Here is a 13,692-nt window from a genome sequence, read left to right on the forward strand (position 1 = left end):
CTACTACTAATTAAAATGTATTTGATTTATTGTGATTATCAAACAACTGACACACAGTTTACAACAAAAGCAGAACACAATATTAGGAAGAAAGTTTATTTATAGTATGAAGTGTGTGGTGAAACTTTTACCAAATTGTTTCTCTTGAGCCAATTGGATACATCAGCAGTATAGAACCAACCTGCAGCAGGAAAAGACTACAGGAAACATACTTGACTGCCATAGTGGCAACAACTATAAGAACAAGCTATTTGACAAAAAGGGACAATTACGGACTTTACATATTCAAGAATGAATCCTACTTATCCAAGGTCTCATAATTAGGTAAGGAAATCTACAATATCTCTACCTTCACATTGTTATAACATTTGGAGCAAGGATTGAAATGAAAATAGTTGGTACTGGTCAAAACATATAATTTCTCTTCATCTCTTCCTGCTATAACTTAGTATCATGGATCGTGGACTATCTTACAGACAGACCTCAGTATGTGCGCCTCAGGAACTGCAGGTCTGACATTGTGGTCAGCAACACAGGAGCACCGCAGGGGACTGTACTTTCTCTGGTCCTGTTCAGCCTATATACATCAGACTTCCAATACAACTTGGAGTCCTGCCATGTGCAAAAGTTCGCTGATGACACTGCTATCATGGGCTGCATCAGGAGTGGGCAGGAGGAGGAGTATAGGAACCTAATCAAGGACTTTGTTAAATGGTGCGACTTAAATCACCTACATCTGAACACCAGCAAAACCAAGGAGCTGGTGGTGGATTTTAGGAGGCCCAGACCCCTCATGGACCCCGTGATCATCAGAGGTGACTGTGTGCAGAGGGTGCAGACCTATAAATACCTGGGAGTGCAGCTGGATGATAAATTGGACTGGACTGCCAATACTGATTCTCTGTGCAAGAGAGGACAGAGCCGGCTATACTTCCTTAGAAGACTGCCGTCCTTCAACATCTGTAATAAGATGCTGCAGATGTTCTATCAGACGGTTGTGGCGAGTGCCCTCTTCAACGCCGTGGTGTGCTGGGGAGGCAGCATTAAGAAGAAGGACGCCTCACACCTGGACAAACTGGTTAGGAAAGCAGGCTCTATTGTAGGAATGGAGCTAGACAGTTTGACATCTGTGGCAGAGCTACGGGCGCTGAGCAGACTCCTGTCAATAATGGAGAATCCACTGAATCCACTAAACAGGATCATCTCCAGACAGAGGAGCAGCTTCAGCGACAGACTGCTGTCACTGTCCTGCTCCACTGACAGACTGAGGAGATCGTTCCTCCCCCACACTATGCGACTCTTCAATTCCACCCGGGGGGGTAAAGTTAACATTATACAAAGTTATTGTCTGTTATACTGGCATTTTTATCACTCTTTAATTTAATATTGTTTTTTATCAGTATGCTGCTGCTGGAGTATGTGAATTTCCCCTTGGGATTAATAAAGTATATCTATCTATCAGATAAAACACTGACCAATGCAACACACATATAAGTCAGAAGCAGAAGTCTGTTCCACAGCATCAATCTAAATAACGGTCACCTTTACACTTGTAAAACTTTTTAGTCAATGTTGAATAAATCATCTTTATAACTTTATCAAATATTGCCACTAATGCGATCTCCTGTAATAATATGGGGAACTTCAGCAATGTCTGAACTCCAAAACTCCCCAAACCGCAGATGCTTTCTACAGTTCAATAATTCTATTATTCAACAGGCCTGAAATCTGCTACTGTAGATGCTTTCTGTAGTTCATGGATTCAGTTATTTAGCAAGCCATCCAGTTTATTAATTTTTGATTAAACAGCTATTCATTAAATCAGGAAATACAAAGAAGTAGTATTCATTCTTCCAACCCAGCAAGGAGTTACAGCAAAAAGAGAAAATTCAACTCATGACAGCAGATAAATTGATAGTTATGAGGCAGGTAGTGTAGATCAGTGGGTTTGAATGTTCAGGCTGCATTCCATTTATTTCCGAAGTCAGAGGTGGGAATGAAGTCACACCCGTGTTGACCGCATTCTAATATAACATTACGCATCCATGAAAACTTTTTTGTTGTGTTTGCTCCATTGGAATAAACAGCAGTTGACAACAATGCATTACGTGGTATTTTGTGCAATCAGAAATCATAGTAACATGTGCACAGGATAGAAGCTGGAAGGTATTTTGTGTACGAAGGATTTAATGGCACACAAATAGGCAGAAGTGTTAATAAACAGTATAACACTACAGCTTTTGTAATGGGCTAGAATTCACTATTCTAAAGAAAACGCAGAATTTCTGGAAAATTCTGCTACAGGTTATTGCTGATGGCTATCTACAGGACATAAATATTTACCTGTCTTGCTAAAGAGTCACCTGCTTTGAATAGTCAGACTGTTTGATTTAGTATCTTATCTACACACAATGTGGGATACAGAACTGTCTGCTTCCTTGGAAAATTAATGAGTTCTGGGGACATTGGTTTCTAATCAAGTACTCAAAGTAAATGTGTTTACACTATTTGTTATGCAGAGGAAATTGGCTTGCACCCTTGTTTTCACTGATTGCCATGTCGATCTATATTGAAGCATATATATTTCTGGGAAAAGGAGAATAAAAAGAAGAGAGAAGTATGGTCTGAGACTCGGGACTGCTGCCTGTTTCTTTTATGCTTTTCACCATATTGCTGTGGCTACACCCTGTAGCAACAGCGGCTTGTACCTGGCCCAGGGTCCCCTCGACTGTGAGGCCGGTAACACTTTCACTAAAGTTTGCAGTGTATGTCACCATTTTGAATTGATGTCATAACCTGAAGTCTTACAAGCTTAGACTTGACAAACCAGCCCCGAATTTCTGAGTTGGAAATCCAACTTAAGAGGATATTTCAGTTGAAAATTTGGACAAGGAACTTCCCACTTCAAATGGAATGCAACAAGTCCTCAGGGCCCCCTGTGGCTGCAGGTTTTTGTCCCATTCCATTTCTTCTCTTAATCGGACTCCAACCTTAATTAAGTAGGCCATTATTTCCCAGTTTCTATGTTTTTTTCAACCATCCAGAAATTACTGATTAGGTAATACTATATTTTTACTGCATGAAGCAGGGGTTTAGATGTGTTGGATGGTTAAGAATTAATTCTTTTCCGTTTTAAATATTTTTTGTGATTAGACAATTATTTAGTTATAAGCGCACAGCTGGGTAACACTAAAGTAGCTGCTCCTTTCAGTCATTTTTGCTGATGTCTACTCTGTTCAACATTATATGCCTGCATTCAGATACAATTGAGGAAGCAAACTCCACAATAAAAGTGAATAAAGTAAGCATTTAAAGATGTAGAAAAAAAATATATACACTACATGGATAAAAATTTTGGGACACAGCTCTTAATTATTGAATTCAGGTGTTTCAATCAGACCCATTGCCACAGGCATATAAATCAAGCACCTATGCATGCAGTCTCCACTTACAAACATTTGAGAAACAAAATGGGTCGTTCTGAAGAGCTCAGTGACTTCAAGCATGATACTGTGATAGGATGCCACCTTTGCAATAAGATGGTTCGTGAAATTTGCTGGGTATTCCATGGTCAGCTGTTAGTGATATTATTGGAATCAGGAAGCGTTTAGGAACAACAGCAACTCAGCCACAAAGTGGAAGACCAAGTAAAGTCACAGAGCAGGGTCAACGACTGCTAAGGTGCATGGTGTACAAAAGTCACCAACTCTCTGCTGATTCCATAGCTGAAGAATACCAAACTTCCACTAGCATTAACTGTGCAGCAGGAGCTTCATACAGCTGCATTCAAACCTCACATCACCAAGTCCAATGTCAAGTGTCAGATGGAGTGGTGTAAAGAACACCGCTGCTGGACTTTGGAGCAATGTAAACATCTTCTATGAAGTAATGAATCACTCTTCTCTGTTTGGAAGTCAGATGGGCGAGTCTGGGTTTGGTGGATGCCAGGAGAACGTTACCTGCCTGAATGAATTGTGCCAACTATGAAGTTTGGTAGAGAAAGGATAATGGTGTGGGGCTGTTTTTTTTTTTTACTTCCAGTGATCCAGGAATCTTAATACTCCAGCATACCAAGACATTTTGGACAATGCTATTATGCTTCCAACTTTGTGGAAACAGTTTGGGGAAGGCCCTTTTTCTATTCCAGGATGACTGTGCCCCAGTGCACAAAGCAAGGTCCATACAGACATGGTTGGATGAGTTTGGTGTGGAAGAACTTGACTGGCCCATACAGAGCCCTGACCTCAACCCCATCAAACACATTTGGGATAAATTAGAGCAGAGTCTGCGAGCCAGGCCTTCTCATCCAACGTCAGTGCCTGACCTCATAATTGCTCTACAAAATGAATGGGCACAAATTCCCATAGAAACACTCCAAAATCTTGTGGAAAGCCTTCCAAAAAGAGTGGAAGCTGTTATTGTTATTAAAGTCTATGTATTTGAATACAATGTCATTAAAGTCGCTGTTGGTGTAATCGTTAGGTATCCCAATACTTTTTTTCCCCCCATGTAATGTATGTCTTAATTTCCTTTAAATATAAATCTGAAACTACAGCATTTTTCTAATTACAAAATTAAAGGAAGAAATGGGTCAGCTAATTAAATAAAGAGATCAATTACAGCTAACACTGACTGACTGACTGAGGAACTGGTTAGAGCAAAAAATGTGCAGTGGGCCACAAGGGCAGAATGTGGAGAACCACTGGTGTAAACGACAAATGGGACGCCTGCATTTTAGCCAACATTTATGAAGGGTCAACATTTAAAAAAATACAGATGTATTTTTTTTATTACCTTAACTCATTATACAAATACACACAAGCAACACCAGGTACTTTGGCTAGTTCTGTATAAAGACAAGAAACTGCTAACTTTTTTTTTTGCCCCAAACCCTTGCTCCACACAGTAACTGTACCTACCTGTGTATCTCTCCTATGTGTGTCTGTAAGTCTCTCACAGTTCTAACATCTAAAATGAAGATAGTGACCCCCCTCTATGAAATACATTCTATTCTGCTTTTTTGTACTGAAAAATCTCTCCGTCCTTTCAATGCACTGCCCTGTGATCTCAGTCACAGCTATTTTGTAAGTTTCCACTAAAGGTCTGTCATTAATCCTCTTAAAACTTTAAGCTGCTCGTATTAATATTCCTCTCCATTAACTATATCACCTCTTGAAAAAGGAGTTGCACTTTAACCTGGATGTGCAGGGTGGCATGGTATCAGCACAGTGTCCTTTTTTAGATTTGTTTTTTCTCTCAGTCATCTCCCAGTGGGGAGAATTGAAAGGGCTGGGGACTTTATTTTTCCTTCCTTTTTGATGTTAACAACATGCAAATGAGATATATCACATTCTTCTCTAAAATCCATAAACAAAATTTCCAAACAACAACCAATTCTGTAAAATCTATACAACTGTTTCTTGTTTGCACTAATATTCATTTTATGGGTTTTATTGGTTCAGAACAGTACTGTAATACTGTTTTGCTGTAAAATACTTAGTGGTGGTGTAAGCATTCTGTGTCATTTTTTAAAATAAACACAAAATGACTAACCTGTTCACATGATTTACCACCAGTGGTCATATGACAACATCAATCTGCTGATGTGCATCTATAAAAAGGAACAGATACTGAAACCAGCTTCCTCATATTGTATATGACCATAATCACTTTCTAGTGTTCAACATGACTTATGGTACAATTAAAAGAATTTTTCAAGTCTTCTACATATGGTCTCTATGCTTTGCTATTTACCTTGCAGGGGGACAGATGATGTTGAAAGCTGACCTAGTTATAAAAAGCATTTTCTAGTAGCTATATACAGTGTATCTAGACACAGGTAAACACTGTAATAGAAGCTAAACCACAAATAACTGCACCGATTCCTCTACAGCACTAACCTGATCTAATCGTATTTACCAGATGAATAATGTGGTCGGAAAATACCGAGACAGATAAGCCCTTTGTTTCTTCAATATCTGCAATCTCAACTTCTCCACGATTATTGATTTTAAATGACTGATCTTAATTTTGTAAATCTGCTTGCATTCGCATAATATCTGCCAAAGTACTTCCTATGTCTGTTTTTCATTCCTTACGTTACTTTCAGCTTATCGTGGCGGTAAAAAAAATCAGGATATTTTGCGAAGTCGTGTCTCAAAATTAGGGAAGTTAAGAAAGTAAAATTGGTTAGTGCCCTTGAAGTCTGTACAATCCGTGCAACTGGCAATTACATTTAATAAACGCTAGCAAATTGTGTATATTATAACTTTGAAGATCCCAGGTGCATATTTCATTAAGCCATGTAGTAATCGGCGAAGGAAATCCCCGCTTTCGAGACAAACGGCCCTACCTAAACCGAAAACGCAGCTCTCCGATTTCTGCAGCCGAGACTTGGTCAAACTATCGATACGCTCCTCGGTAATAAAATCTCAGCTCCCAAGTAAACATGTACAATAATTCTTAGGTTACTTGCTTTCCATGTAATTCGCTCCGAAAACAAAAATGACAGCATTTACCAAGAGAGAGGACTAACCCAGCAGTGCCAGCTACATAGCTCGCTTTCGAAATCCTGGAAAGAGTTGTTTTTCTTAGTAATTTGCAGAAGTTTAAAAAAATGTGTAATTACAATTGGTATCAAAACTGATACTTTAACTCACCGGAAAAGTTGATGAGCAGAGGCAGCAAACTCGCGACCAGCGCGTAGCTCACCATCTTCTAGTACTGGATTGCCAAACTGCGCCCCGTGCCGATCACGTGATTCCACTCGAATCAGCTGCTTTGTGCCACAGACGCGTAGCTGCAGGCAACCGTCTCGTGCACCAAAGCCGTGTCGCCTACTTCAGTTGTCAATATGCTGTCTGACCCTCGTTTGATCCAATGCAGGTGTTATTTTTGCGTTTTGAGCGGTGCTATCATACATAAACATACACAGGTGCAGTATTCACCGCTGTACCAATTAGTTGCTATGCGTCAATGTGACCGCCATGTCCAGATTTGCTTTTGAACTCTTAGGTATGTGTTATGACACGCTGAGCTCTTACGTTAAAATCAGCTGTAACTTTCTTATTTGTTAACCGATTTTGACAATATTTGTTTCGTTAATCTAGTTAGACATGTCGGCATACCATTTTCCAATTTACGTGCTGTATTATTTGTGAAATATTTGCTACTAGTAGCTGTAGCAGCAGTGACACAATGAGCACAATACATAAGCAATAAATATCGATTGTGTAGAGTTTTCTCCAAAGAAACGTACAGATAATAATATGACACCTCTTCAATCTGTTATATAGTGCCTTTCATATCTATCCATTTTATAACGCTTTTCATATCTTATCTATTTAAAAATGATAAGGGTTCTCTGCCTGCCACGCAAAAGCTCTCAAACCACGAGTCCTAAACCTTTATTTTGGTGTTAATCGAGAGCTTATGACGTGATACATGTTACACAACCAATAATTTGGAAATACTGTAAGTTTCAGCTACCTGACTGGGCTTACAGCAAGTGGCAGCATGGGCAAGCACAATAGCTGCCAGGAAAAGAGCAGAAGTGACATCTGCTGACAGTAAAGCACACTGCACAGGCAAATCAACTCCTGGATGAAGAATACAGACGTCACAAACAGGGACAGCTACCTGCTCAAACTGAGGTCTGCTGACATCTTTACAGCAGACTTGTCATTTTCATCGCAACACAAAACAAACTCATACACACCGTTTTGGCATTAAATACATCAAGATCTGCAAAACGTGTCTCAGTGTAAAGCCAAAAGCAGAGGCCGTTTCACTGACAACAAACAAGAAACAATGAGACAGCAGGAAACTGATGCACATACCAAACTGGAAGGTCAGCCTGAATAAAGAGCCACTGGGCTAACACGGTGTCCCATGTCCAATAGAAAGTGATGCATGTTCTATATAAACCATTTTTACAATTAAAGACATTAAAACTACCAGAGGAAGTGCAAGAATAAACTATTTAGAACACATATGCAGGACCAACACCTCAACAAACTTTTGCATCCATGGAACCCTCTATTGACTGGTTGTTTTCTTTACAACCGATAGTCATACAGATCAATTGCAAAACAGGGTCATACACAATTTCACCCTCCGGACCCTAGCCAAGGACAGCAATTTTAAAGTGCCAAGGCAATGGAGCTAGGAGGATCATAAAATTATTGAAAATGCTTCATCCAAGATATTTCTAGCACTGGGGTGCCAAACTGTGCCCCACGCCAATCACATGATTCTGCTCAAATCATCTGCCTTGCACCAGCAACGTGTAGCTACAGGCAACCATCTTGTGCCCCAAAGTCTACTTCGTCATCTACTTGAATTATCAATACGTTGTTTGACCCCCGCTTGATCCAATGCAAGAATGCCAAGGCAATGGTGGAGATGGAGCTTTTAGGTGCATAAAGTTCTGGAAAATGCTTCATCCAAAATACTGTTGGACCTCCATGTGCAAACTGATTTCATAGTTAGTGCTAACTAACCAGACATCTTCTATATAAAGCATGAACCCATCCATCAATAAAACTGATCTAATAGATATCTCGGTGCCTTCAGATCATAACATTGGTCCAAAAGAAGATCATAAATTAGAGCAGTACCATCAGCTCTGGAATAAGATTAAAAGACTCTGGAAAACACATAATGAAGTTATTCCAATCATCATAGGTGCTACTGGGGTTATCCTTAAATCCATCAAGCGATATATTAAATTGCTCTTGCCCAATATGAATATTTCCATTGTACAAAAATAAGCAGTAATATGTACAACATCTATTGCTAACAGAGACTTTGGTATGGTTGGTAGTAATTAACAGCAGACATTTTCCTTTGAGCTGGTATTGACCCGCTGACCCTAACCCTGAATTGACCTAAATCCTAAATTTACTGCTACCAAAGACTTTCAGCTATCCTCCCTCTCAAGAGGTACCCTGAGTGGGTATAGTTTTAATACCAGATGAAAAGCTATGAAATCCAAAGAAATGGAAATAGTTATGTTAATAATTATAATAGAAAGCTAATAGCAGGTCAAGAAATAAATACCGTAAGTTTATTAAAATAAATGTTGCTTGAAATAATATTCAGATTTCTCCATTGTTAGTCAGTCAGTCAGCCATTTTGTAACCCACTTAGTTCTGAACCGGGTTGCAGGGGTCTGCTGGAGCCTATCCCGGCTAGCACAGGGCACAAGGCAGGAACAAACCCGTGACAGGGCACCAGTCAATCACAGGGTGAACACAGAAACACACACCAACAACACACTAGGGCAAATTTAGCATCGCCAATCCACCTAACCAGCATGGCTTTGGACTATGGGAGGAAACTGGAGCACCTGGAGGAAACCCATGCAGACACAGGGAAAACATGCAAACCCTGGCCTCCTTACTTCAAGGCATCAGTACTACCACTGCTCCACTGTGCTCCCATCTCCCATCTATTGTTAGTCCAGAACAATATACACTACTGTACAATGAAAATTCTTTATTTTGCAGATGTCCGGTGCTGTTTAATTTATTTATTTATTCTGTGTCCTACCACTAGCTTTGTTTAATTATTTTTATTATTATTATTATTATTATTATTATTATCCATCCATCCATATTCTCAACCTGCTTATCCAGGGCAGGGTCATGTTGCAGCTGGAGCCGACCCTAGTAAGCAGTGGGCACAAGGAAGGAACAACATCTGGACAGGTTGCCTGTCCGTCACAGAGCAAACACACACACAAGTAGAAGTTTAGCCATGCCAGTTTACCTAACCTGGTATGTCTTTGGACTGTGGAAGGAAACCGATGCACACAGAGGAAACCGAGACAGACACAGGGAGAACATGCAAACTCCACACAGGGAGCAAAGCAGCAGCATTGTCAGTGCTCCACCATGCTGCCTGTTATTATTATTATTATTATTATTATTATTATTATTATTATTATTGGTGGTGTTTTCTTTGATGTTTGCTTGATATTTGAAGGGATTTCACTGTCCATGCTGTATCTTGACCTGCACCAGATAATCTTTACACTTGGTTATTCATTTTAGAAGGTTAACTAAGCCTAAAATCTAATACATTTCATATTCCACTGAACAGTGTCAAGTAAGTAAGGCATATATTATATGTGCTCTTTTTCCAATGAATATATAAAAATGTGGTGTGTACTTTAGCATGCAAAGATCACACTATCATAAAAGACCTGCACCCAAATTCAAAATGTATTTTTTTTATTAGAAACTCAAGTAGAGAGAAGGGGAGAAGAGAAAGAGAGCAAGTTGCTCCTTATTTTTTGGCCCCGCTACTGTAAGTGCCAACGTACAATAAGTTCCTTAGCCATAATACCTGGCAATAATATGAAATCAAGGCTAACGAAAATTTATGAAACAACGCATTAATTTTACTTAAGATTACAAGATGTCCTCAAAAGTTTAGAAGCAGTGTCTCTCGTACCAAACAGTTGTAAGCTGAAATGTCAAAGGTCTCAATCACGATCTAAGGAGGAAAAAAAGTATTCTTCCACCTCACAGGCCTAAATGCTAACAGAGTATTTTTACAGGGGGCTCACTTAACAAGTAAAGATGAGATTCAATTGCAAAAAGGTTGGACTGACAATTTTTTCTCTCCAGCTATACAAAGAAAACCAGAGGTGTGGGAATCTTAATACATAAAACAATCTAATTTGTAGCATCAGACGTAATAGCTGATCCTGAAGGGTGCTGTGTCATGGTGATGGGTAATTTATTCAAATCTGAAGTAATTTTGAGAAATTCAAGTATTAGGTCAGCATGGCAGTGACACACTTTCATAAATAAAGGTAGAAGTTTTCACTGTACCCTTAGGGGGTAAGACAACTGTACCACTGATGGGTCTATAATGTTTGTACTCCTATAATAGCATATGGTTTTATAAAGGTTACAAACTTGTACCCAAAGTAGGATATAGTTGTCATGCCCCAAAATGGTACAGCCCCACTGATATCTTGTACCTTTATTTTTCACTGAGAATGCAACGTGGAAGTAAAAGGAGAACAGGTTGGTCAACTGTCTGAGTCAATTGAAGTGATACCAGTAAGCAGCAAGAGGGGCAACTTCTATCTTTAGCCTGCATAGAAGAGAGGAAGCAGGAAGAAATGTGGAACTGTAGCACACCTCCAAATACCCACAGAGACACACAAATATAGAAGACTACTTGGAACAGTAAGAGCCATATTGTCTCATCTCATCTTCTTAAATGCTTTTCCTGGTAAGGGTCACGGTGACAGACCTTTTCAACTCCTTAGTAATCCAGGGATTGTTGCTTGGAAAGCACTGCACTGTCTTTGAGGTACCACAGTGTCGACACGAAAGTTAATACAATCTGTGATGCAGTGACTGAGTCATTAGTCTTAGCCACCTGTATACTTTCTTACAACTTTGATCTAGAAACTTAAAATCATGCACAGGAAACGAAAAATAATAATAGCAATTGTAATTATACATTTTATTTATACAGCACCTTTCCCATGCTCAAAGTACTTCAAAGAATTTCAGAAAGAACAAAAGCAGATATGCAACACTGGATACAAATAATGCTCTTGTGAAACATTAAATTAAGATAAATGCAGGATATATAAATGATTGAAATAGAATAAGTGATAATAAACCAAAATGAAATTGTCGTACATGGCTGGGGGTCAGACCCGGCCGGGACGCCTGGAGGGACTAAGAGGTGGCATATTTGTCCTCCGGGCCACGAGGGGGCAATCGCCCTGGAGCAGAAGAGGGCCACGGAAGGGGAGCAGGGAGGCTCAGGTCCGTGGAGGCCCGTATCCACCCCCAGGGGGCGCCCCGAGCCTCATGGAGCCCGGGACTTATTTACTTCCACCACACCCATGGAGGATAATCCTTCCAGGGTCACCCAGGGTCAAGGAGTGCTTCCGGGTGCTCTCCTGATGCTTCCACCACACCGGACGTGACATCAGGTAGAACACCTGGAGCTCATCCGGGTGAGGATAAATGGGGCCGCCTCCCTCCTATCAGAGAGCTGGAGTCGGGAGTAGGAGCAGGACAAAGCTCCTAGAGAGAGAGGACAGGTGGCCCAGGGACGAGGAGAGAGAAGGCCCAGGAGAAAGGTGACTGGGGCTAGAGGCACTGTGAGTTGTGCAGGACTGTGTTGTTGTGTGAAGGAGAACGGTGAAAATAAAGAGTTTTGTATAAAGATGTGGTCTTCGACTGGTGGTGTCCGGGCAAATATCACAAAATATAAAGCACAAATACTAAAAAAAAAACCATGAACAAAAAACACAATTATTGGGACAAATGCAAATCATCCTGAGCACCTGGACAGAAAGGGTAAACTAAAAGAAGGGTCAGAGCATCAGGGTAAGTTAAATGCCTTCCAGAACAAATGACTTTTAAGTTGTTTTTTAAAAGAATGAATTAATTCTGCTGACCTCATTAATTTAGAATGGTAGTTCCAAAGTCTGAGCGCAGTAGAGCTGAAGGCTCTGTCACCCATATCGCACAGGTTAGTTTGGGGCACAATGGAATTGCCAGAGTTAGTGGACCTTGGTGGGCAAATAGGAGCGTAGTAATGGAGGAGATTACTGATGTGGCTCAGTGCAAAGACTGGAGTGGAGGATGCTATTATCTGTCTGCTCAACAAGGCTTACTCTCACCTGGACAAAGCTGGAAGCCCTGTGAGATTCTATTTTTTGATTTCTCTAATGTCTTCATTACCGTCTAGCTATCCCTGATAAGGGGTAAGCTCAGAGATATGCAGGTTGATAAGCCCATGATGTCCCTGGGGAAAAATAAAGTCCTATCTGTTCTGTCTGCAAGGCCATTTAAAGCTTTATGTGTTAGTAATATAATTTTATATTAAATTAGCCACAGTACCTGTCAAAGACAGCAAAAATAATAATCCAAAAAAATATTTGATATCTCTTGACCTACGTATGTGTACTCTCAGTGCCTTTCCTCTGTATTTGCATGTATGTGAATGCTCTTTCTCTCGAGTGTGTTCCCACAAAGCATGCTTCTCAAACCCTGTCATTATTTCGAATGCTTTTCTTGTCTTCTGTCCACTTTTATACTCTCTGTCTTTGAAGGTGACTCTCTCTCAGCATGCACTTTAACTCCTCCTTGTGTGCCACACACTTACACTTCCTCTTTCATCATGTCACCAAAGCTAAACTGACCAATTACAGCAAAGTCAGACTCACCAGTTATATTACTCTGAGGGACTGGACACATACACAGACACACAGACTTTAGTGTTTTATTATACAGTAGATCCTATAAGACACAACAAGCCAGTGAAGGCAGAATTGTATGGCTATGATGTGATCGCTGTGTGAGGACTCTTGCAGCAGAATTATAAACCAACTAGAGTTGTGATAAAAGATTAGAAGGAGCACCTGCCAGTCAGGAGTTACAGTAGTTGATATGGGATGTAATAAATCGATGGACAAGTTTTTCAGCTTTGACAAAGGAGAGGAATGAATTAACATGGGAAATGTTCTGGAAATGGAAGTAAGAAAGTTTCAATATTTGATTTGTGTGGGTAGAATAAGAAAGGGAGGGATCCAAAATAACAGATTCCTAGCAGAAGAAGAAGGTTTGCTGGCATCATCACTAAGGTTTACTGAGAAGGGGCTCATTTTCTTAATCTGATCTTTAGTGCCGATTCACACAACTTGAAGTT

The 13,692-nt window shown here is 40.1% G+C and overlaps 2 protein-coding genes across 2 annotated transcripts in view; one reads left to right on the forward strand and one right to left on the reverse strand.

Annotated features, from left to right (window-relative positions):
* Positions 1 to 6,784, reverse strand: part of scpep1 (serine carboxypeptidase 1) — a 33,845-nt gene extending 27,061 nt beyond the window's left edge. Inside the window, exon 1 of the mRNA XM_028818818.2 lies at positions 6,660 to 6,784. Coding sequence (XP_028674651.2) covers positions 6,660 to 6,714 — 55 coding nt within the window. The 5' untranslated portion in view covers positions 6,715 to 6,784. The remainder of the gene's footprint in view (positions 1 to 6,659) is intronic.
* dgke (diacylglycerol kinase, epsilon) overlaps positions 1 to 13,692 on the forward strand; it is a 521,693-nt gene that overhangs the window by 212,763 nt on the left and 295,238 nt on the right.

The sequence above is a fragment of the Erpetoichthys calabaricus genome, chromosome 14, assembly GCF_900747795.2.
Source record: "Erpetoichthys calabaricus chromosome 14, fErpCal1.3, whole genome shotgun sequence".
Classification (NCBI taxonomy): Eukaryota; Metazoa; Chordata; class Cladistia; order Polypteriformes; family Polypteridae; genus Erpetoichthys; species Erpetoichthys calabaricus.